This window comes from Pongo pygmaeus, chromosome 3 (assembly GCF_028885625.2).
Source record: "Pongo pygmaeus isolate AG05252 chromosome 3, NHGRI_mPonPyg2-v2.0_pri, whole genome shotgun sequence".
In the NCBI taxonomy this organism is placed as follows: Eukaryota; Metazoa; Chordata; class Mammalia; order Primates; family Hominidae; genus Pongo; species Pongo pygmaeus.
Genome location: NC_072376.2, coordinates 24,007,965 through 24,033,375, shown reverse-complemented (window position 1 = coordinate 24,033,375; position 25,411 = coordinate 24,007,965). Strand labels below are relative to the sequence as shown.

The following is a 25,411-nucleotide window of genomic DNA, read 5'->3' as shown; positions in this document are numbered from 1 at the left end:
TTATTATTACTCAATGTCAGGCTACATAAATGAAAAGAGATAAAAAAGAATCGCTTGCAGCTACATTGCCTTGGTTTGTGATTTCATCACATCTCATAAGCGAAGCAGGTTTGAGCTGGCACTTGGGGCATGAAACCTCTAAGGAAAACCCAGGCAGCTAGAGATGCTGTTTCAACCGAGCTGAAAGTCTCTCCACATGCTGGGGAGGGTAGAGGCTTGCCATGGTTTGATTTTGCTCCCCAGCTTTATTTTTAAATACCGTAATAACTGTCTGACTTACTTCGGAGAAGGAAAGCAAATAGGGGAAATGGAGTCACAGGGAGAGTGGTCTTAAAAGCACATAGTCTGGAATGCAAAGATTTCTTGGCTCCCAACGCTTATTGATTGTCTGTCCTGCTGCCTGAAATACCAGTGAGGGCGCCAAAGGAGCAGTGGTATATCATGAAGGGCTCAGCTAACTGTGGAAACTGGAATGGGCTTTCCCACCTGAATGCAGGCAGAGAGCAAGGTGCAGACAAGGAGGCTCGAAAGGCAGATGGACCAAGTTCTGCCCACTTTTCCTACAGTCTATTTTATCCACAGGTCAGGATGAAAACAGATGGTTTGCCAGAGGGCAATATATTGGCAGACAGTACCTTGCTTTTTAGGCATGAGACGTTAGGCTTAGGAACAAGTGCTTGGCACTGAGTTAATTAACTCTAGACATTCAGCTCAAGGATGACCTTCTTTCTACCTCCTTAGATTAAAAAGATAATGAGTTAGGCAGCCCAGAATGGTCAGAAGACCAGAAGCTTTAGCTGCATTCTAGCCCCACCTTTTTTTCTGCTGTTCTCTAGCACATTAGTTTGCAAGCCCCGTACGACAGGGACCATGGTGTGCAATGTTATTGAACTTCCCTAGGATGAGTGTTGCAGTTGTATACAACAGGCAGAAAACCAATGTGCTGACTAGTATACTGGTTCCTTTTCTTAGCTCCTGGCCAGCCAGTCCGTTGTAAAATTTTCTTTAGATTATGATGCCAGGGACTATTGCTTTTTGAAGGGCTTCCAGGGAGAGTTCAAGCCATTCAGGCCCTTCATCAGTTGTGTCACTATCCATTTCAGTTACCTGTTGATACCTAGCAAATCGCCCTAAAACTTAGTGGCTTAAACTACAACTACTTATTTAGTATGTGATGCTGTGAGTCAGCTAGTTGAGCAAGGCTCAGCTGGGTGGTTCTTCAGCTGGTCTCAGCTGGGCTCACTCATGTGCTTGTCATCAGCTGTGCGGATGGGAGTGGGGGGAGTGTGGAGGGGGCGGCAGGCAATAGCCTCACTCACACATCTGGTGATGGTTGACTGTTGGTTGGGAATCCTACCTTAACCAGCAAGCTATTCTGAGCTTATTTACATGGTGGTGATCACAGGTTTCCAAGAGCAGAACCACGAGTTAAATCCCAATGCACAATTGCTTTAAAAGTCTTTTTTTCTTTTCTTTTCTTTTCTTTTTTTCTGGTAACACATGTACAAACGTTGCTTTGGCCAAAGCAAGTTACATGACTGAGCACAGAGTGAAAGTTAGAGACAGTGGCAGGGCAAGGGACAAAGAAGGGGAATGATTGCTGCCATTTTGCAAACAATCTACCATGTGCAAAACAAGGCCAAGAACAAACTTTCAAGGTGATACTTCATTCTTAGATTTCCAAGATGCTAGAACAAGAAGTCCTAGTTGAGTCCCTGTTTCTCCACGTTTCAGGCCTCAGTTTCCCCATTTGATAAATGGGGATAACATCCATTTCACAGGGTTGATCCAGGATCAACAGGGGCTAAAAATTATAAATAAATGTTGGCAATCATGCTTCCACAACTGTACAATGGGTTCACAACTTCTCAACCTACTTGCTTATCTCCACACATAGCGTTTCTGCGAGTACAGAGGGCTCACTATTGATGGCGGTCCAAGAGGGGATTTTAGGTGTCACAGCAACACCACCTTGAATACGATTGACTTATGTGTGTGATTCACCTTCCCTCTGTCATTCTCTTTCAGTCCTTCCTCTTAGGAGAAGTCTCAGCTTAATGCCAATGCCTTCCCTTTTTGCTAATTATTTTATTTTTTGTAAAGAGGGGGTGTCTCGCTTTGTGGCCCAGGCTGGTCTTGAACTCCTGCCCTCAAGGGATCCTCCTGCCTCAGCCTCCCAAGGTGCTGGGATTACAGGCATGAGCCATGGAATGCCACCAGTGCCAATTTGTCTTTGACATCTCTCTCAACCCAGGCTAACCATCCCCCTCAGAGTTTTTGGCCCTATTTAGAATTGAATAATGCTTTATTTTCAATTTTTACATTTGCGTTCTATTTATGACAGCTGATACGTTAAAAAAATAAATATAAGCAAATATTAATAGTTTAAAAAACAATGCTAAGTATATAATAAAACGTGGTTCATTCATTCTTGCGCTCAACAAATATTCATCCAATAAATATTTGCAGAGCATCTCCTAGGGGCCAGGATCTTGCCAAAGGCGCATCTGCGAGCCAGGGAAACCCCTGCCCTCAGGGAGCTTGCATTCTAGGGGTGGGAGTCGTGATGGTGGTCCGAGAAGGACTGGATTTGGGGATTTGCTTCTTGCGTGGGACACAGGCCTGCCGGTGGGGCCCGCCTCCCGCGCAGAGAGCGCTGAGGGGTCCGGAGTGACCTGTAGGCTGAGACCCCGGCTTCCCCTTGCCTAGAGGCCGGGCAGGGGGCGCGGAGCCCGGGGTCGCGGGGCTCGTGGGCGGAGGGCGCGGGGCGGGCCCGGCGGGGCTCGGCTGCGGCCCGGGCTGTGTCTGCGGCCCCGGCGGCCGCGCCCCTCCTCCCTTTCCTCCGGCGGAGGCTGACGTGGAGTCAACAGCGCGGGCGGCCGCGGGAGGCGGCGGCGCAGCTGCTCGGAGGCGCCGGGCCCTCTCGGGGCCGCGCGAGGCCCGGGCGGCGGCGGCGACGCGACGCGACGCCGCGAGGAGGAGGAGGAGGCGGCGGGGGTCCAGGAGGCCGGCCCGTGCATGGAGGAGGAGGCCATGAACGGCGACCGGACTGAGAGCGACTGGCAGGGGCTGGTGAGCGAGGTGAGGCCGCGGCGCCGGCCAGGCGGGATGGGCCGGGCCAAGCGGCCGCTAGCCCTGGGCCCGCGCCCCCAGAGAGGCCGAGCGGGGAGGGACGAGCGGGGGTCGCGCACCCCAAGTGGCCGCGGCTGCCGCCCCCGCGCGACCCCGCCAGGTGCGCCGCTCCTCCCGCACTTTCAGGTCTGCGCGGGCGCCACTTTCTTCCGCGCCATCTGGTGTCAGCCTTTGGGGAGGGGCCTTCCCCCTAAGGCAGGGGTTGGCCCTGGATTGGAGGCTGAAGCCCTGGGATCCGGGAGCAGAAGGTGCCAAGCCCCACCTGCCTGCCCGCTCGCCACTGTTGTGGAGCCAAGCCATTGGACGCCTGGGACTGAAACGGGAAGGTGGTGCCATGGGGGAGAATCCGAGCCTTGGGGTGGCACCTGGGCCAGGTGGAATTACCTGCGGCGGTGGTTCGAGTTGGGGGAGTTCGGGGGTCCGCTGCAGCCGTTCACTCATTCACTTGCTCAATTCAATCAACACGTGTCTACTGCAGGCCTACCATGTGTAAGGTGGGGAGGGGCATTTATCAAAAAAGTGAAACACAGTTGCAGAAGTGATTCGATTTGTGGAAGCACAAAACACCGTGTCCCCCTGCCCTGCGACTCTTTTGTCATAAACATACCCCGGGGGTCGTCAGGCTCCTATGCTATTTGCTCTTCAGTCCCCCTTAAGAGTTTGCCGGCCTGCCGGGAGAAGCTGCTGGCCTCTCCAGGTGAGAGGGAATGCGGATGTCTCCCTCTCGCAGGTAAGTTGCCCTGGTTTGCCACCATTTGTGGGGGCAGTTCCTGGTGTTACCCATGCTGGGGAATTTCTCCCTTCTGAGAACCAAGCTCCAGCCCAAGGCCAACTTGGGGCTTCCTTTTCTTTAATCCTGTGCACACAATGCAGAGTGTATCGGTTTGCTCTTTTCCTTCCCTTGTGGGGTATGGGAAGGGAAACCCTCTACTGTCTCACTCCTTTCATCGTTTTCTGGGTCTCCAGGTCAGTCTGATAATAGTGCTTCATGCCCAGTGTGTGCAGAGCGTTGTGTTTCTGAAGAGGAATGACTTGCGGTAGCTCCTGCCCTAGTTTAGTTTGCTCAGCATTGGTCTAGTAGTTGAAAGCTCTCCTAACTGTCTGGTGTTATGATCCATTGTATTGCAGCCTGGCTCCATCTTCTTAAACTGTCAGGCTTTATGTTAAGGGGCAGATCCTCTGGGGACCTTGTTTCTGGTCCCATCAAGAATCATACTTAGTAGTCAAGGAGGCTGGAGGTAGTTCTTCTTAGAAGTCCAGTGTTAGGCCCTTAAATAGCAGCAGAATCTTCACTACTACAACAATTGCATATCAGGTGCCTGTTAGGAGTCAGGTACATTGTGAGGTGCTTGGGATTCAGTGGTGAATAAGACAAAGAACTCCCCTACCCTCAAAGAACTCCTGGGGGTTTCATGATATAGTCTGGGAGGAAGGTCACACCGTAGACAGTGAGAGTGAACTAAAGGATGGAATGGCTTCAAGTGCTAAATGGCATGGGGTGTCCCTCAGTTGGCTGGGCTTACCTCCACCTTGCCCTGACCACATTATTGTAACAATGGGCTTCCTCACTAGGCCCTGTGCTTTGTTTGGTTCTTTATTTCCAGGGCCTATACACTGAGCTCTGTATGCAGCAGGTGCTCGAAAAATGCTTGTTGAATAAGTCAGTGAATCCTGAAGTAGGTCCTTCAGGAGTTTTCCTGCCCATCGCAGCAGAGTTTCTCCAGAGTAATACCTCCTTAACTTCACAAACATGAGGTGGCCACATAGCCAGGGGCCATGGGGGAGGTGAAAATGGGTCTAACTTACTTCCCACCTTAATAATAACTAATGACTATTTCTTGAGTGCATCCTTCATGTTAAGCATTTTACCTGGCCTCGTATTCACAATGACATAAGGTAGGAATTCTTTCTTATTTTACAGATAAGGAAACAGTGGCTCAGACAGGCTAAGGAACTTGCACAGAGCCTCACATCTGGTAAGTGGAAGAGGCAGGATTTGAATCCTGGTCTGTCTGACTCATTGCTTGAGCCTTGCTTGTCTGAGCCTCGCTAGGCCACACTTTCTATTTTAATCATTGCTCATCTGTCTGTATCTTCTGCTAGATGGCAGGCTCCCCAAGGAAGGAGACCATGTCTGATTCAACTTTGAGTCCGCAGCAACTGGCTTGGTGTTTCTTAGAGTATGGACTACAGATCACCTGCATCAGAGTCATTTTGGGTGCCTGTGAAAAATTCAAGTTTATGGGTCTCTTCCAAATTTACTCTAGTGAGTTGAATTATGTATCCCGCTCCCCTCGCCTCCCCGCCATAGATGCATCCAAGACCTAACCCCAGTAGCTGCGAATGTGACTTTATTTGGAAATAGGGCCTTTGCAGATATGATCAAGTTAAGGATCTTTAGATGAGATCACCCTGGATTTAGGGTAGGTCCTAAATCTAATGACTAATATCTTAGAAGAGAAAGGACAGAGATTTAAGCCACAGACACACAAGGGAGCAGGCTATGGGAAGACGGAGATGCATGAAAGGAAGACCATGTGAAGACAGAGGTAGAGATTGGAGTGATGCAGCCACATGGCAAGGCATGCCAAAGGTCGCTGGCAGCTCCCAGAAGCTGGAAGAGGCAGATTCTCCCTCAAAGTCCCCAGAAAAAAACAACTGCTGACACTTTGATTTTGGACTTCTGGCCTCTATAACTGTGAGTGAATACACTTCTGTTGTTTTAAGCCACCCCATTTATGATCATTTGTTATAGCAATGTATTAGTCTGTTTTCATGCTGCTTATAAAGACATACCTGAGACTGGGTAATGTACAAAATAAAGAGAGATTTCATGGGCCTACTGTTCCACATGACTGGGGAGGCCTCACAGTCATGCTGGAAGGCAAGGAGGAGCAAGTCACATCTTACATGGATGGCAGCAGGCAAAGAGAGAGAGTTTCTGCAGGAGAACTCCTCTTTATAAAACCATCAGATCTCATGAGACTTATTCACTGTCACGAGAACATTATGGAGGAAACTAGCCCCATGATTCAATTATCTCCCACCAGGTCCCTCCCACAACATGTGGGAGTTATGGGAATGCAATTCAAGATGAGATTTGGGTGGGGACACAGAGCCAAACCATATCAAGCAGCCACAGGAAACTAATACACCTACTGCTGAAAAGTGCCTGGGGGTGCAGCCCCCTGATCTGCCTTTCTTACAAGCTGAGCTGCCCAGGTGATTCCCCTGCCCAGTCAAGTTTGGCTGGCAGGGGTTCCATGGGTGTGACTGGGTCTGGTACCAGACAGGTAAGATTCAGGAAAGAGTGTGCTCAGCAGCTGTGGTGTTACGAAGTGGTTTGGGGACCTGGCAGAAGGACCTGTGGAAGACATCACTGCACAGCTAATCTGGACTACATGGGATTTTCGTGGGCTTGCATTTATTTCTGCAGAAGTCCTGGGTGCTGTCTCCCACCCTGGATCCCCTGTCCATCACCTGCCCAGAGCCCCGTCCTCTCTTTCAATCAGTTTGCTTCCTCCACTTGCCTCTAGGAAGCAGTTTTCATTTAAAACAATCCTACAGAGGTCAGTTTTATTTTCATATATTTGGTATAATAAGCTGAAATTACAGCCTTCTTTCAGGCCTGGAAGTAAACACACCCATGCGTGTGAAAGAAGCATGACCGGGGTTCTGTTTGGGAAATTAAATGTCTGGGGAGGGGCAGATATTCTTATCGCCACCTGAGGTGAGCTTTCAAAATTGGAGACATCTTGAAGTGCAGATATGCAAGCAATCAACAACTTTTTATTTCCAAGATAAAAATCCTGGTCATCGCCCAGCCCACCACTCTGTGATAAACTGTACATAATTCCATTTCACTATTTGAATTTTGGTTAGATAGCAATCAATCTCCTATTCCTTGAGCATGTTGTATGCAGGGGCCAGGAGGCAGAAGACAGTTAACTGTGGGCCTCCGCCCAAAGTAGAGACTGATTTTTGGTTTTTGTTGTTGTTTTAGAGATGAGGTCTCACTCTGTTGCCCATGCTGGAGTGTAGTGGTGCGATCATGGCTCATTTCAGCCTCTGTCTCCTGGGCCCAAGGGATTCTCCTGCTTCAGCCTCCTGAGCAGCTGGGGTTACAGGCACGTGGCACCATGCCCAGCCAATTTTTTTTTTTTTTTGTAGAGATAGGGTCTCGCTATGTTGCCCAGGCTGATATTGAGCTCCTGGCTTCAAGGAATCCTTCTGCCTCAGCCTCCCAAAGTGCTGGGATTATAGGCATGAGCCACCGTGCCTGGCCTAGCCACTGATATTTGGAAAGGAGAGGTTGAGTAGGTATAGAGTCCAGCTCTGTGGTTAATTAAGGTAAAGACCCAGCTTTGGGTTTCAGTTGTTGACTTAGACTCTAAAGATAATAAGAGACCTGGGGAGAAGTCTCGGCCCTGCCTTTTTCTTGGTACAAAAGATGAAAAACCCAAACCAAAGTGGATCAGCTTAGAGGCAATTTATTGGCTGATGTTGTAGGTTGTATTGTGTCCCCAAAACGATGTGTTCAAGTTCTAACACCCTCCCCTCAACTGCCACCACACAAACACCTGTGAATGGAACCTTATTTGGAAGTAGGGTCTTTGCAGATGTAATCAAGTTATGATGAGGTCATCTTGGGTGGGCTCTAATCCAGTGACCTGGTGTCCTTATCAGAAGAGGCAAATTTGGGCACAGAGATGCACAAAGAGAAGACAATGTGAAGACACAGACAGAAGAAGGCATGTGACAACAGAGGCAGAAACTGGAGTCATGCAGCTACAAGCCAAAGAAAGCCAAAGATTGCTGGTGACCACCAGAAACTAGGACGAGGCAAGGAAGAATCCTCCCCGAGAGCCTCACTGGGGAACACGGTCCTGCCAACACCTTAATTTTGGACTTCTAACTTCCAGGACTGTGCAACAGTTGAATTCTGTTGTTTTAAGTCCCCCAGTTTGTGATCATTTGTTATGGCAGCCCTTGGAAGTGAATATAACTAATATGACTAATAATTAATTCCATGCTAGGGCTGGCTTTCGGCTGATTCAACACTCAGACAGTTTCTCTCCATCTTTGAGTCTGCTTGCTGCCTGGCGTTAGTTTCAGCCTCCCATCCTTTCAAGTTCGAGTCCAGAGAGGAAGACGAGACCCTTCTCTAGCAGATCCTGTGAAACCCTGGGATGCTCCATTTAAATCCACTTAGATCACTCACCTGTCCTGCAAGAAATCGCTCAGGCAGGTAGTGATCTGATTGTTTTAGGCCCGGGGTTGTGTTCAGAGCCCTGCCCCAGGACACATGGACTGTGAGTGGAGCTAGGGTAGATCCCCAAGTAAAACTGGGGAACTTCTTTCCAGAAGAGGGAGAATGGATGTTGAGGGAATGACTGCACCATGTAACTTCTCTGAGCCTCATTTTTCTCGTCTTTAAATAGGGTAACAAAAGTACCTACCTCATAGGTGATCCTAATTGTGAGGATCAAATGAAATAATAATGCTTATGAGTGCATAGGCCTCTGCTGGGCAAGGCAGCAGTAGAACAGTGAGCGTGAACCTCATGACAGAAACTCTGGTTTGTGAAAACTATAATTTGCTATAATGCCTTAATTTTGATTACAAGTTTTTGTTGTTTGAGTAGTGGAAATGTAATCTGCATATGAAGCGACACCACTCCCTTTCTCTGAATTTGTATTTAAATTCTAAGGGACTTACGAAATACTAAGACTAAGGCTAAGTCATTGGCTGGGGTGCTGGGGTGGGCTGTTTTTGTCTACCCACACTCTCCTAATTTAGTCTAGTATCTTGCCCTTGGTCACTCTAGGTCACTGTTGAGTCCTCCCTCATCCCCCCTCAGGTGTCCTCTGGCCCTCTGGCTGTCTACACTACATCCATGCTACTTTTGGATGAATGAAGAACAAATTGATGAACTGCTTTTCACTGTTCTGGGCATGGTGAACTTTGCTGTCTTGCCCAAGGTGGGGCAAGTTTTATTCATTTTTAAAATTTGGCCGGGCACGGTGGGTCATGTCTATAATCCCAGCACTCTGGGAGGCGGAGGCAGGCGTATCACCTGAGATCAGGAGTTCAAGACCAGCCCGGCCAACATGGCAAAACCTCGTCTCTACAAAAAATGCAAAAATCAGCTGGGCATAGTGGCATGTACCTGTAATCCCAGCTACTAGGGAGGCTGAGATAGGAGAATTGCTTGAACCCAGGAAGCAGTGGTTGCAGTGAGCCAAGATCGTGCCACTGCACTCCTGCCTGGGCGACAAGAGTGAAACTCTGTCTCAGATAAAATAAAATAAAATAAAATTTGTTCTGCTGCCCCTGAGTTACTCTAGGGCTAATTATTATGCTGCCCTCAAATCACCCTGGGGCTATGGGAAACTTTAGGAAACTGTTGCGCACACAGCATGTCAAAACACCAAGGCTGGGTCCAGGGAATTGGGGATTAGTTTTCACTTCCTAAGAAATAAGGTGTATTTGTTAGGGTAAAGTCTAAGCCACTGTAAGAAAGATGCCTGCCTCCAAAATAGAGTGGTTTAAATAAGGTAAGACATTTGTGTCTCTTTCATGTGAGTGTGGTGCTTCAGGCATGGAGGGCAGCCCTGCTCCGTGAGTCATCTAAGAATTCAGATTTCTTTTATCTTGTTGCTCCACGATTAGGGTATGGTCCTCATCTGTGTGGCTGAAGCTTCTTGCTGCCACATTTGTGTCCCAGCCCATGGGAATCGGGAAAGAGAGAAGGGGGAAGTCCAGGGCAAGGGCCTTTTCTTTAATTAGGGATGAGTGGAGAACTGTACATATCACATCTGCTCACCTCCCATTGGTCTGAGCATAGTCATACAGCCACTCCTAGCTGTAACAGAGGCTGTGAAGGTAGTCTTTAGCAGAATGTACCCATGTTAAATTTGGGAGGGTCCTATTAAGAAATAAGAGTAGGCTGGGCACCATGGCTCACGCCTGTAATGTCAGCATTTTGGGAGGCCAAGGCAGGTGGATCATCTGAGGTCAGGAGTTTGAGACCAGCCTGGCCAACATGGCAAAACCCCGTCTCTACTAAAAATACAAAAATTAGCTGGGCGTGGCATGCGCCTGTAGTCCCAGCTACCCAGGAGGCTGAGGCAGGAGAATCACTTGAACCCGGTAGGTGGAGGTTGCAGTGAGCAGAGATCACACCATTGCACTCCAGCCTGGGCAACAAAAGCAAAACTCCATCACACACACACAAACACACACACACACACACGAAACGAAGAATAGGAATATATAGGACATGAAAAAGATAAGTTATCAAGAAAAAAATGAGTAGGTTGACATATCAAAAAGTTATTCTCTTTGGAGGACTCTGTTAAAACAATAAAGAGTCACAGACTGGGAGAAAATATGTGCAGAACACACATCTTGTATCCAGAATACAAAAGGAACTCTCACTACTCAATAAGAAAGGCCAGGCACGGTGGCTCACTCCTGTAATCCCAGCACTTTGGGAGGCCAAGGCGGTGGACACGAGGTCAGGAGTTCAAGACCAGCCTGACCAACATGGTGAAACCCTGTCTCTACTAAAAATACAAAAATTAGCCAGGCATGGTGGCTTGCACCTGTAATCCCAGCTACTCGGGAGGCCGAGGCAGGAGAATCACTTGAACCTGGGAGGCGGAGGTTGCAGTGAGCCGAGATCGCACCAGTGCACTCCAGCCTGGGTGACAGAGTGCGACTCCATCTCAAAACAAACAAACAAATGAAAGAACAAAAACAAAGAAACAATCTGCATTTTTAAATGCACAAAAGGATTAAATAAACCCTGCACTGAAGAAGAGGGATGGCAAATAAGCAATGAGTAGAGGCTCAGCATCCTTAGTCATTAGGGAACTGTAAATGGAAACCACAGTGAGATACCACAACATACCTATTAGAATGGAAAAGCAACAAGTTACAAAACTCATCAGCTAAGGGCTGACAGGGACGCAGAGCAACTAGAAGTCTCATACATTGCTGGAGGAAATGTAAAATAGTAAAGTCACTTCTGAAAAGGTTTGCAGTTTCTTATAAAGTCAAACATACACTTAACTAAACAACCCAGCAGTCCTTCTCCTAGGTAGGATTGAAGAGAAATGAGGACACATGTCCACACCTGTCTACACATCTATGTATGTAACTCAAGCAGTATACAACCGAATAACTTTCTTTTTTAAAAAAATTATTTTAGCAGCAAACATACTGCTCCTTGTGGAGCAGGGCTACCCCATAGGCACTGTGCCCAGAGCAGCCACAACCAAATAACTCATTTGGGGGAAGTGGGTTACAGGGTACATGGTACAGGGTAAAAGCTGATAGTTTTAACATTTGTGATGAGTGACTATTTTGTACTCATGAATTAATGCTGTCTTCTATCTTTTTAAGAACATCTTTATTAAGGTGGAATTAATATATTAAAATGTGCACATATTTTAGGTTTACAATTTGAGAATTTGGATGTGTGCATACACTGGTGTAACCATCACCACAATCAAGGTATACATGAAATTTTTGAAAAGTAAAAATTAAGGCTAGGCACGGTGGCTCACCTGTAATCGCAGCACTTTGGGAGGCCGAGGCGGGCGGATCACCTGAGGTCAGGAGTTAGAGACCAGCCTGGCCAACATGGTGAAACCCCGTCTCTACTAAAAATACAAAACTAGCTGGGCATAGAGGCACGCTCCTGTAATCCCAGTTACCCAGGAGACTGAGGCAGGAGAATCGCTTGAACCCAGGAGGCGGAGGTTGCACTGAGCCCAGACCATGCCACTGCAACCCAGCCTGGGCAACAAGAGCGAAACTCTGTTTCAAAAAAAAGCTAAAAATTAAAAAGACAGAAAACTGATCAATGATTACCAGAGCCTGAAGGTATGGTGAGGAAATTGGCTGCAGAGAAACATGAGGGAATCTTTTGGATTTATGGATGTATTGTATGTCTCGATTGTGATGATGGTTACATGACTGTGTAAGCTTGTTGCAATTCATGGAAACTTACACCTAAAAGGGATGAAATTTTCTCCAAATTATACCTCAGTAAACTCAATATTTTTCAAAAGTAGGTGAATGGTTATTGAAAACAGCCATTGCTACAGAGAGCTTTGCTCCTTACCTCTCCAATTCCCGAGCTCTTCAGGTTTCCATCAAAACTAGCTGTGCTCCCCAAATTTCAGCCCCAAGTCCTTGCCCTGCCCTCTCGACCCCAGGCTGATTGGGCCAAGCTCAGTGTTCCTCCTTGGAGACTGATAACCAAGCTCTCATTTGCACTCTGATTCTGCCCTTTTCTCAACTTGGAAGATCCTTTCTAGTCTTTTGAGGAGTTATGGTCGAGGGCGCCACTGGAGAGACTCAACTGTGCCCTCATATCTTCAGAAGCAGGCCCTGAAAATGGAAAAGCCAGTCAATTGTTACCTGTGTTCTGCTGGGCTATGCCTTTCTTAGACGTAAAGGCAGAATGTCTGGCTTCTTAAAAAGGGAGAGAGATATATGGGGGAGAATTAGGGTAAGGGTTGTAGGAAATGGAAGCAAGGTGGGAAGATAGGCTGTCAGTTAATATTTTAAAATACTCTTTTTTTTTTTTTTTTTTTTTTTTTGAGATAGAGTCTCACTCTGTTGCCCAGGCTGCAGTGCAATGGCACAGTCTTGGCTCACTGCAACCTCTGCTTCCCGGGCTCAAGTGATTCTCCAGCCTCAGCCTCCTGGATAGCTGAGACTACAGGCATGAGCCACCAATTCCTGGCTAATTTTTCTGTTTTTTGGAGAGACAGAGCTTCGCCTTCTTGTCCAGGCCAGTCTCATATTCTTGAGCTCAAAGCAATCCATCAGTCTCAGCCTCCCAAACTGCTGGGATTAAAGGTGTGAGCCACCGCGCCTGGCTTAAAATACTCATTCTTATTAGCTGTTATTATTAGATGAAAACACCATGCACAATAGCGAACAATAGATCTTAGACACTAATGTAGGCAGTTGGTGAGGCTTGATGGAGTGGGGAAAAGCTTCTTAGAAGTTGAACTTTAACTGAGCCCCTTCCCTTTGGTTGAAGACAGCAAGGGAGATCATGAGCAGGCATGAGCACTGGGCCAAGTTGATGGCCTTTGTGGAGATGCTGCAGATAAAGGCAGAAATCACTGGGTTGAAGTACAGCAGACAATGAGATTGGATAACCAGGGAGGACCAGATGGTGAATGACTTCAAAAGCCAGGCAGCAGGATGTGTCCTGATGTAGCTGGTAATGGGGAGGCACTGAATGCTTTTTTTAACTGGAGTACAAATTGATGAAAATACTTGGGATAGGTTGGTTTCCACAGAATTCAACAGTTACTGAGTCTGTATTGTCTGCAAGTTACTATGCCAGGCTGTGATGATATAAAAACTAATTTGGTGACCCTGCCAGGAATCAGGGAAGGACAGGTTAGGAAGAGATACCAGTAATCTAGCCTTTTCTGCCACCATCAACATTCTCAATTATTTCCATTGTACCTAAGTCCTACCACTTATCATGTAGTTTTCAACCTAACCCTTGACTTATCTATCTCTCCACTGGACCCAAAAGATCTTGAAATCTTTGAGAGTAGGGACCATATGTAACCTTAGCACTTAGCACTGTACTTTGCCCATTGCAGGTGCTCAATACATATAGAATATATGAATGCTTGGATGTTTGAATGAATGAGGTGTTAAGGGGTTACAGCATTGATGGGGATAGAGAAAAAGGTATGGCTATGGGAAACATTCTAAAGGAAGACCCCTACAGCAAGTTATGGCTAGCACGATTGGAGAGATGGAATAGAATGAGTCCAAGATGGCCCTTGCTGCATGGCTGGAGGGTGGTGGTACTGGAAGTGACAGGAGGTTAGGGGATATGAGTTTGGTGAGAAAAGCATGGGTTCTGTTCAGAACTGTGCATCATTCAGAGTTTCCTGGGAGTACTTGAGCTCTTGGGAAGGAAGATTAGTGCTTACTGGGAACATTTTCGATGAGCAGCTATCTTCATAGTGGCAGGCTAATTTCAGAGTAAGTTTATTAAAATTAGTGTGTGTGGGAAAGTGAGCTCAACTGGGATTTTTAACTGATGGGATTCATGTTCTCTCCTGTGCGGGGAAATTCACATATGTGCTCCTAAAATTGACAATTTCTACTCTTATTATGTTAAAAAATTAATATAGTGAGTTTCATGTTGAATAAAATACATTGGCTGAAGATGAGAAGAGGACTTTGGTCAGTCCCTGAATGAAAATGACCAGAGTGAATGACATTTATTACTCACTGCCTGGATTTCCACCAATAAAACCATACTGGGGCTTTGGTACCTCCTGGCAGACAAGATGCTTAAGTTGAGAGTCTGCACCTCTCTCTGGCCCATCAGGCAAAATGGTGCCAGTGGTAGGGGAGATCCGGTTCCCAAAGAACACAAACCTTTGGTTGATTTTTACTTTGAAGTCTTTCCACTTTCACCTCTTCTGGTCCACTCTCTTCATTATCTGAAGCTATTTTATTGCAACAAACACCCTAATACTGTTCAGGGTGTCAGATTTTCTTCAAGTCAGTTTATCCTCTGTACAGCTAGCCAATTAAACCACCTTTAAGAAAAAACATTTTTCACAATGTCCTTTACTCAGAAACCTTCAGTGGTGGCTGCCCATCACCTGGTGTTCGAGCCTCTTCATGCTGACCTTGACCTATCTTTCTGCCTGTCTCACTGCTCCCTGCATACGCTGGCTGCTTCAGCCAAAATGATCTGCCATGCATTCTGGCTCCCATCTTTATCTCATACCCTGACCTCATCTAGGTGGGCTTCCCACTTCTTCTCTGACCACAGCCTTCACCAGTCTTTTAAGGTGGAGTGGAACCCCACATCCCTCCTAAAATCCTCCATGACGCCAATCTTGAAGTGAGCTCTTCGTCCTGTTGCCTTATGTGGCTTGGCTTAAACTGTGATCCTTTCACACTCACATGCTACCTAAGAAAGAGAGGAGCTGTGTCTCTGTGTAGGTATTAACTCCTTTATAAGTTGACAAGCTCCTTAGAGAAAGGACTGTGGCCACCTGTGTTGGGGCGGGAGACAGGAATTCTGGAATGATGATGTAGCATGCAGTGGCTCAGGTACTGCAGGACCTGAGGCAGGGCACTGATACAGAATACAGAGCCAACCTGGTTCTGGCCCATTTGCAGAGCCTCTACTTTGATCTCACATCCTCATTTAGGGAAAGTAGCTCATGGATGTTCCTGCCCACCTATAACTCTATTAATGGCAGGCACAAAGGTAGGGGGTCAGTGATGTCAGGAGAGAGCCACCATTGTAATGGGCTGGCTGGTTGATGTGAAGGAGGAGTGAAGGACAGCCCTCATATGTCAGTGGGACAGGATGTGTAGCAGAGGAGAAGGTCAGCATTCAATGTGCCAGTTACATAGTGAGCATTACTATGTGCAAAGCCTTCTGCATATGACAATTGCCTTCAAGGAGTTACAGTGCAGTGGTGATAGAGAATGGGGATGAGGCCACTATGCTGTGATATGCATTGTGATAAGCATTCTTCAGGTTAAGGAGAGGCTAATTTAGATTGGAGGATTGAGGAGGGTTCTTAATGGAGGTGGCACCTGGGCCAGGAAGGTTGGGCAGAATTTTAGCAAATGGAGATGTAAAGGAAGGGTGTTCTAGACAGAAGGAATGGAGATGGCAAAGGTGCAGACGTAGCAAAATGCAAGACTTGTTGAGGAAATCCCAGATCATCTGGTCTTTGGTGGGGACACATAGTGGAGCATCAGGTCTTGGTTAGGCAGACCTCAAATGCCCTGTTAATTGTATAGAGGGTGCTAGGGTCCCGAGTATGGCATTCATTTGGGAAGCGAAAAATGGCACAATAGTCTCCTTTGAGTAGAAGAAGTTGCCTGGATGCACTGGGGAGAGAATTGATCTGCCAGGAGTGTATGTGAGGGATTGGACAGGGATGGGGCTTGGGGAGAGCACAAGAGCCTGTCTGTGTCTGTGTCTGTCTGTCCCTTTGCCCTTATCCACTTTCAACTCACTTGGGTCTCCCTTTCACAGCTTCATTGCCCCTGATAATGCTCTTGCCAAGGCTGCCTAAGACCAGCCTCCTAACTGCCACATCCAGTGGTCTTTCTTTAGGACTCGATCCCTGGCTGTGCAGCCTCTGACACTCTCCTCTTCTTTTCCTATACGCTGGGCTTCTGCATCCCTCCATGTGGCTACTGGCCATGTCCCCAGGAACTAGACACCTTACTCAATGTGCCCTAAGTGGAACTCATGCTCCTTCTGTATTACACCTTTCCTATCTCTCTTTCTTCCTTCCATCCCGCCTCAGTGGTATCACTGTGAAGTCTACCTTGATTCTTCTTCCCAACTTATACCTCCCAACCCGATTCTAATTCTTATTCATTAAGATCCATCTTTCTGGCTTTTGAACAAAGTCCTTAAATAGGGCATCCATGTCACCATTCCCACTCTTTCACTGTGGCCAGATTCTCAACCCCTCTCCCTGGAATATCTTCTAGGACCATCTTTCCTCCGTGCAGTTACTAGAGTCATCATCTAAGCATTGAAATGATTTTACCACTCTACTGCTGAGAGCTCTCTGATGGCTTTCTAGGGACTGCAGAGTGAAAGCCATGTCCTTCAGTTGGCCTCCAAGGGCCCTTCCGACTCCACATCTCTGGTAACTCCTGTTTCCCTTATTTCCACCACCTCCCCTACCCTTTATAGTACTCCTGACTCTGGCCAGATCATTCCATGCCCTATAGCATCTCTAAGCCTTGCTTATGTCCAAAGGTGACCTCCTACTCATATGTTAAAGCCCAGCTCAAATGTCACAGACTCCCCTTGGGCCCCAAGAGGTTGGACAATGAATGGTACATTGCATTTGGGAAGATGGTATGGGGGATTGTTGGCAGGGTAACTCGGTTCCTGAGGATGGGGGTCCTCAGAATGGTGGGTGGTCACCAATGTCTAGCACAATGCTAGGCACAGGATAGGCACTTAGCAGTAGCTTGTAGAAGGGAGGGAATAAGAAGGAAAGACAGTTAACCTTGTCATTTCCAGGATTCTCTTTGAAGCCAACCCTGCTGGTGTGCCCCACTTCCAGTCTCTCCCCCAGACCAGTCATGGCCCTAAGAGAGCTGGGAGTGTCTGAAGTGCCCCAGAACATGCCCAATGTCCCAGCCAGCTTCCAGGCTCAAGTTGCAGTGGGTTTTGTAAGTCACCAAGCTCCACCAATAGGTAGCTACCTGGTTTTGAGCAAATCTCCTGACTTCTCCAATACCTCATTTTCTCTGGACTTTGTACAGTGAGGATGACAGTACCTACCTGTGTCTCTCGGTTAAGATGATGATAAAGTGAGATGATGTATGTGAAAGTGTATTTTAAATCCCCCAGCCCTCTCCAGGTGAGGTGATGCTCCTATCCTTGCCTGGGCTTTGGAAAAACCCTTCCCCGGGGCTTCAGAGATGCTCCTGCAGAGGGAGGTGATGTGTCAGCTGCTGACTGTCAACATGATGCCATGGAAAAATCATATTGATGGGGCGCAGATTGCTGTGCCTGCTTGCTCTGCCATCTGCAGACCCCACGACCAAGACAGTATTGGAAGTGGCAAGGATGGGATTCTCTCTCACTAGCCAGTTCCAATTTGCTTTTTAATTTGCTCCAACCTGGTGAGTGCTGCTGGGGTCAGTCTGTAACCTCTTCTTCCTTCCCAACAGTCTCTGGCTTTGCCAGACTTTGCAGTGTGCATGCAGGCTGCTCAGTCAAGCCTGGGCAGCTGCCATTTCCGCAGCCTCTTCTGAGAACCTCCTAGTTACCTTCTGACTTCGTATGCCTCTTATTGTGCCCAAGTCCAAACTCATGCCCAAATTGTTCTGCCTGTCTTCATTCATACCCTTCTCTGGCCTTCAGAGCATCTGCTGGCTACTCTCCTTTGCTGATTTGCTGGGGTTTGAATAAGCCTTTTATTAAGCTGATTTCAGTGCTTAGGGAAGAAGACTGCAATTGCTCACAAAGAACTCATAGCAACTTCTCTCTGGGATTTTTGCAGGCCTCCTCAGCACCCTCCCTACCTCCTGTGTCTCCTTGTACCTTTCCATTTCATTAATTACTGCCTGATCAAGTCCCTGGAAGCAAAACTCTGACCGTGACCCTTCTTCATTCACAGACCTCCATAGCTCCCGTCAGCTCTCATGTTGGCCCAAACTCTGCTGTCATTTAAGACTTTTCTTACTTTCATCCAAACCAAACTTTCCAGCCTTATTTTGACTTTCTCCTTTTCACACATCCTGCACTCCTGGAAAACAACCACTTCCATTTCTGTCTGAAGCCCATGCTGCCACACACCCAGCCTTTGATCAGGCCGTGCCCTCTGCCTGGAACTCTTGTTCTCTTCCTTTTTCTTACTTCTCTCTCAAGGTTCAGTCACAACTCTCTTGCCCCCAGACTAAAAGCCCTCCTCCCCTTCTGTGATCTCACAGCATCTAGCCATGCCTCTCTGCCCGCGTGTCTCCCTGGCCGCCGTGGGTTGGAATTACATGTGTTTGTGCCTTGCCTCCAACTTGGAGTTGCTCTAGTGCAGGAACTGACCAATTCATCTTTGAATCTCCCACTGTGACCAGCACAATGTACTGAATATAGTGGAAAAATCTAAAAGAGATGACAAACCTCACGGTTTCTCAGTTAATACTTAAATTGAAAAACTACTGAATTAACGCGAGGATGTTCATTTTTTTTTTTTTTTGGTCCGAACAACATTCTCATCTATTTCTTTCCCCAAAGTCCTTTTGTATCCATTTTTATCCCACAGACATGACTTTCAAAATATAGACTGTGATCTTTTCAAGGTAGTGAGTCAAATCACCTTTTAATAGCTCTAAGGGATTTATGAACTTACTATAAGTCAATTCCTTCCTCCCTTCTTTACCTTCCTTCCTTCCAAACTGGAATTTTATTGTCTCAGATATATTGCTTGAAAAAAGCCAGGCGAGGCTGTGGGTGGGAAATCATTTGGTTATAAAGAGCTACTTTCTATAATGGGATCTGACCTGTATTATAGTGTGTCTGAATGTACACCAGGCTTTAACTCTCTTCCGCTCTAGAATTCAAGCTTGCTCCAAAGGTTATTTGCTACCCATGGTTGACTGTCATGCAATTTCTTTGGCCCCTATGGTCTTCTCATTAAGAAAGATAATGATAAAAATAATTCTTTACATTTGTCTTTCTTCAACTGGTATTGACAAGGATTTACTGTGTCTCAGGCACTCTGCCAAAAGTTGGGGTATACAGTCCACCAGGATGTCGCCACCTTACCCCCCATTTCCTTATGGAACCCTCATAACAAGCTTGTGGATTAGACTGAGCAGGTGGTAGTGACCTCATTGTATAAACAAAGACATGGTATTTCAGAGTGTTCGTGAAATGCTCAGAAATTCAGCATCCTTCTTTATGGTCACTCAGCAAGAAGCAAGCAAGAGGAGCTCGGTTTTAACTTCCTGTTGGATGTTTTCCCTGCTGAACCCGAGGTTTGTGCTGGGAACCCTGGATTCAGGCCCCCTGCACGCTCACTTCCAGACAAGAGGCAGCAGCCCTTGCATGCTGCAAGACCGCTTTCCTCATCTCTGCTTCTGCTAACCTGATCTAAACCCAAGAATGTGAGCTGAAAAGGAGACTTTTGGGGTCTGGTTCTAGATTCCTGCCCAGACTTCAGTATAGGCTGGAAATTGAGCAACAGTGGGGTGAGGAGTCCGCAAGAGTGGGGTCAGGTCATCCTGAAGGGATGGTCTCATAGCCCCTCTGCTGTGGGAGCCTGAAGGCCGGTGCACCAGGTGACCCAGTCCTGTCTGAGCAGAGGCTCCAAGAAAGTGAGATAATCTAGTAACACCTCGGACTCACCACCCCACCCCATGCCCATTGTAAAGAATTTCCTCAGGCAGCCATGAGGGACATGCCTCAGACTGCCTGAGCCTGTGAATGAGGAAAGGTTTGAGAAGAAAGTGAATGACTGAAGGTGTTATCTAGAGATGAGAAATGCCTTGGGTAACAGTGGATTTTAACTTTAAACACCGAGCAATGTAAATTCACTGCACCCTCCAAATTTAGAAAATACAGATACATATAAAAGAAAAAAAGCCACCTACAATTTGACTACCCAGAGCTGACTGCTGTAATCTTCCATGTTTCCATGCCCTAATTTCTAAAAATGAATTTATAGTGTAATGCTGTTTTACTATTTGTATCGAGGCTAACACGTAGATAGCAGAGGCACACATTTTAAGTGGACAGCGCAGTGCATTTTTACATGTGCACATACCTGTGTAACCACCACCCAGAGCAAGTTCTAGAGCATCCCCAGCTCCCCAGAAGGCTTCCTATGCCCTTCTGAGCCAAGAAATCCCTCCTGCCTCACCCAGAGGTAACCATTATTCTGACTTCCAGTACCATATGCTGTTTTTATAACGTGTTCTTATTCCTAGTCAGCACTACTTATTCATAAGTAGTGGATAGTTGCCACGTAATTAACTCATCATCATCACCATCATGGTCGTCGTCGTCGTCGTCGTCATCATCATCATCATCATCATCACTGAGCGGCAGCTTGGGGTTCTGTGATATTGACAAACCATGCCTGTGTGGGACTTTAAGCCTATGTTTTAGAAATACCTGCTGTATTTTTCCCCACTATCAGAAAGCCTAAATGGCTGGCATGAGGGGTTCTATTTGGTTCTAGCACAGGCTGCAGGGGTGTCAGCGACTTTGAGATGTTTTTTCTTCAAGGCCTGCTTGTGCCTTCTGTGGCTTGCTTAGTTTTTTTGAATATACATGTGTTATGCTAAACATCTTAATAACCATTGCTGTGTATGTTCGAAAGGGCATCTCAAATCCTAACATGCGTTGTGAGATGCCCTTTCGAACATACATTTGCTCTGGTGTTTACAGGAGAACAAATACTAAGGTGCTTGTTTGTCCCATTCCTCAACTTCTTCTTAAAGAGGAGAGAAACTCACTGGACAATTTAAGCACCTGGGTTTAGAGAGAGGTTCTTTTAAGATGACATTGGCAAGGAAGGAAAATGACTATTTTGATTATTGGAATTTGTGAAGACACCGACAAGGAGGAGAAAAGCTCCACGCGTCTCCCAGAAATACCCTCCCACTCAGTGCTGAACAGCTGAGTCTCGATTATGTAGGCATTAACAGTGCACACTTGGAAACCTGCCTCTTCACCCTCTCTCAGTTTAGGTTTTGATTATTTTACTACCACTATGACTACAACCACGATGCTGATTGCTACCAGTACTCTTATTATTATTACTAATGGCAGTCAAATTATATTAAGTTTCCATTTGCAGTGTGCCAGCCACCACATGAAGATTTTTTAATGTAATTTTCAATTCAGGAACCTATATGAAGGAAAAAGGAAACATTCATTGAGCACTTTTTAATGCTTTGAGTCCTGTGCTGGATGCTCGACATATGAATTTCAGTACAGCTAAAAGATAAGTAAACATCAGGGAATATGCAAGGAAAGCCAAAGCTGGGATTTGAACTCCAGGTTTCTCTGATTCTGAAGTCTGTGTTGTTCCTATTCTAACACAGCCTCACCAAACGAATGAATGAAGGAATGAATGAGTGAATGAGTGGACCAACCAACCTGGTACACTGAAGCATTCATTTTTAAGAAGTCTGTATTTTAGCCTGGGCGTGGTGGCTCACACATGTAATCTCAGCACTTTGGGAGGCCGAGGCGGGCAGATCACCTGAGGTCAGGAGTTTGAGACCAGCTTGGCCAACTGTCTCTACTAAAAATACAAAAATTAGCTGGGCGTGGTGGTGGGTGCCCGTAATCCCAGCTACTAAGGGAGGCTGAGGCAGGAGAATCGCTTGAACCCAGGAGGCAGAGGTTGCAGTGAGTTGAGATTGACCCATTCCACTCCAGCCTGTTTGACAGAGTGAGACTTCATCTCAAAAAAAAAAAAAAAAAGTCTGTATTTTAGATTGTGCTAGAAGGGAAATATTCTCTTACTTAAAACCCTGACTACATAATACCCTGACATAGTGCTTACATGCTTTTGTGTCTCAGATAGCCAATGTCATCTGTCAGTGCTGACACAGAGTTCTGATTGTGAAGTGGATTACAAATCTTACAATATTGGGTGCCCAATTTCCTCATACCAGTTATTTGGGTATGTTGGTATTTTATTTAGGATTAATTTTAATGAAATACCAGAAATAATAATGGCTTAAATAATATTGAACTTTATTTTTTTCTGCAGTGCAGTACATTTGGAGGTAGGCAGTTTAGGGCTGGCATGCTGGCTTACAAACTGTTAGACACCCAGCCAACTTTCATTTTTCTGGTTCATCATTCCATGTGTGAGGCTTTCCACTTTGCAGACCACTATGTGGCAGGAAGGAGGAAGACATAGGCAAGAGTGAACCTGCTATGGTTTGAATGACCCCTTCACAACTTACACGGAAACTTAACTGCCATTGTGACAGTGTTACTAAATGGCACATTGAAGAGGTCATTAGGTCAGGAAGGCTCTGCCCTGATAAATGGATTTAATGTCATTATCATGGGAGTAGGTTTGTTATTGAGGGCGATCAGCCCGCTTTTCTCTCTGTCTGGAGTGCTTGCTCACCATGGGATGCCTCCCCTCATTTGTGTCATGATGTAGCAAGAAAGTCATTGGCAGATGCTGGTGTCATGCTTCTGGACTTCCTAGCCTACAGAACTGTGAGAAAGAAATTTATTTTCTTAATAAATTACTTAGTCTCTGGTATTCTGTAATAGCAAAAAAAAAATGGACGAAGACAGTGCCCCTCCCTTAAAGGAAATGTTTCAGAAGTCTGAAACATTGGAAAGGAAATGTTTCAGACACTATTGCTTCCATCTCACTGGACATTTTATATAGGGGATCCTCATAGTACCTACCTCAGAGGGCCTCCTTGTGAGGATCAAATGAGCTAATGTGAAAAACTTCCCAGAGCAGTGCCTGCCATCAGTATTTTGGTTGATGCTTCTATGGTCATACCTGGAATCTGAGCCCATCAGGCTTGGTAGGTCTTTTCCAAGGACTTATTTTAACTACTATAGTCTTTGTACCCTTCCACTTAAGTGGACAGCAACCAGTGCTGATGTTATCCAGGAAGATGATGATTATGGATGATGATGATGAATATAAGCTCTAGGTAAATGGCAGCTGCATGCCAGTTACTGGGCTAAAAGCCTTCTTTTCATTATCTCATTTAATCCTTTGACAAACCCATAGTACCATGAAGTAGGTACTATCATAGTCCTTATTTTACAGAAAGAAGATCTTAGGCTCAGCAAGCAATGGATTTCCTTGCCCAAGATCCTTCAGCTAGAAGTGGTAGGGCAGGAGTTGGAATCCAGGAGGGAGTCTGACTCACACCCCGGGTCTTACTTGGGAGTATCCACTGCCTTCTATCTTTTTAAGTCTCTCTGCCTCTGAATTTCATCTCCTTTTGGAATGGTCAGCCTGGACATATATTTAACAATCCATTTCGACGCTACTATTTATGATGATCCTGATGACTACTGAATTTTCTTTTGACCTTTTTTTCTTTTTTGAGACAGGGTCTCACTCTTTCCCCCAGGGTGGAATGCAGTGGCATGATCATGGCTCATTGCAGCCTCAACTTCCTGGGCTCAAGGGATCCTCCCACCTCAGCCTCCCAAGTAGCTGGGACTACAGATGTACGCCACCACACCCAGCTAATTTAAAAAAAGATTGTAGAGAAGGAGTTTCACTATGCCGCCAAAGCCTGTCTCAAACTCCTGGGCTCAAGCAATCCTCCCGCCTTGGCCTCCTAAAGTGCTGGGATTACAGGCATGAGCCACTGTGCCTGGCAAATTTTCTTTATTGAAAGCGAGATGCCCAAACCTTGAGCTTACCTGAATTAGTGATGTCTATGTGCACTTCTCCAAAGGAATTTTTTATTTAGTGTTAGATCTTGTAGATGCACATGCAACAGAGTAAACCAAACAACCCATTTTATCGTCATTTAAATGTTCTCCTGATCAGTAGTGATGACAGAGGTGATGATGGTGGTGGTCAAATGTTCTGTTAAGGAGAGCAAGTCAAATCATGCCCATCATTGGCTTGCAGTCCACTGGTGATCTGCAGCCAGTGAAGATTTTGCCATTTTCCCATTAAGTCATAATTAATTTGGGTCACCCATGGGAGCCTTTTGCTAGCATAATCAGCCCATCACAATTATCAGCGAGAGAAACAGACCTGGATGGAGTCCCCACCTTGAGCAGTGTTTACAATGTAGTTTGTCCTCTGAAAACGTCAGTGATTTGAATCACGAGGATTATATACCCACCCATGTCCCAGAATAAATCTCCGCCTGACTTTTTGCTGGGGGGCCGAGTTCTAAACTGACAGTTCTTGTTGAGGATAGTTTCTCACTAATCAGTAGTGTCTGGAGTTGATGGAAAGAAAATAAAAACGACGAAGATGAAGTGCAGGAGCAAATTAACAGTGCTCAGGAAAATATGAGCAAGGCGCAGTGAGAGGGCGAAAACAGCTCCCAGCCACAGGGCTCGGCTGGGGAGGCCTGCATGCTGCAGGCGGAAATTCAGGGCCCAAGTGGCCCTTTAGCGATGACTCCAAGGTTCTCATCCAGAGAGAAAGACTGTGTTGATCATGATTGGTTGAAATCTCAGCAGATGGTGGTAAGAGCTCTATTTACTTGGATAATTAAAGTAGTGATGGATTTGCACAGCTGATTTCAAGATCTCAAGTCTGCAGATGACTGCCTTTTGGGGCAGACTGGGATGGAACACCTCCTTGCTTTAGAGTATGTGCACCTGACTCAAGTATCAGAGAGCTGGGAGCCAGGGACTGTTCTTAGACATGCTCCGTCTTGAGTTGAAGCTTCATCTTGAACACACTGGCCCTCTTATGGGACTGTTCATCCCAGCAGGGGAATCATATTTTTCAGAAGGCAAGATCTGCTGACACATTTAGGAATGGAGATTGTTTTCTGTCTTCAAATGGGACAGACTCAGTTCTTTTGATTACTATGATAATAAGATTGGTGTCTTTAGAGTTTATTGAGTGCGTTTTCTCACGTGAGTAATTCTGTAGAATCCTTCCAACTCTCCTGTGGGTGAATGGGGTGCTGTGGCAGAAAGGGCATGGGACAGGCCTGGGTTCAAATCCCATCTTTGCCTCTTACAAGCTTCATAATTTTTTTTTTCCAAAAAACTCTTAGAGCCTTAGTTTCTTCA

General features: G+C 46.3%; 1 protein-coding gene across 5 annotated transcripts in view; it reads left to right on the top strand.

The window, feature by feature from the left end:
- Window positions 1–2,839: 2,839 nt before the first annotated feature.
- CCDC149 (coiled-coil domain containing 149) overlaps window positions 2,840–25,411 on the top strand; it is a 107,194-nt gene continuing 84,622 nt past the window's right edge. Inside the window, exons 1-3 of one of the 5 annotated variants that reach the window (XM_063663574.1) lie at window positions 2,840–3,081; window positions 5,054–5,108; window positions 5,236–5,830. Coding sequence is in view for 3 of the 5 variants with exons in the window: in XM_063663572.1 (XP_063519642.1) it covers window positions 5,315–5,398 (84 nt within the window). In the remaining 2 variants the exon portion in view is untranslated. Of the gene's footprint in view, window positions 3,082–5,053; window positions 5,109–5,235; window positions 5,831–25,411 lie in introns of those variants that run through there. The other 4 variants (XM_063663572.1, XM_054485454.2, XM_054485455.2 and 1 more) reach the window with 4 other exon arrangements.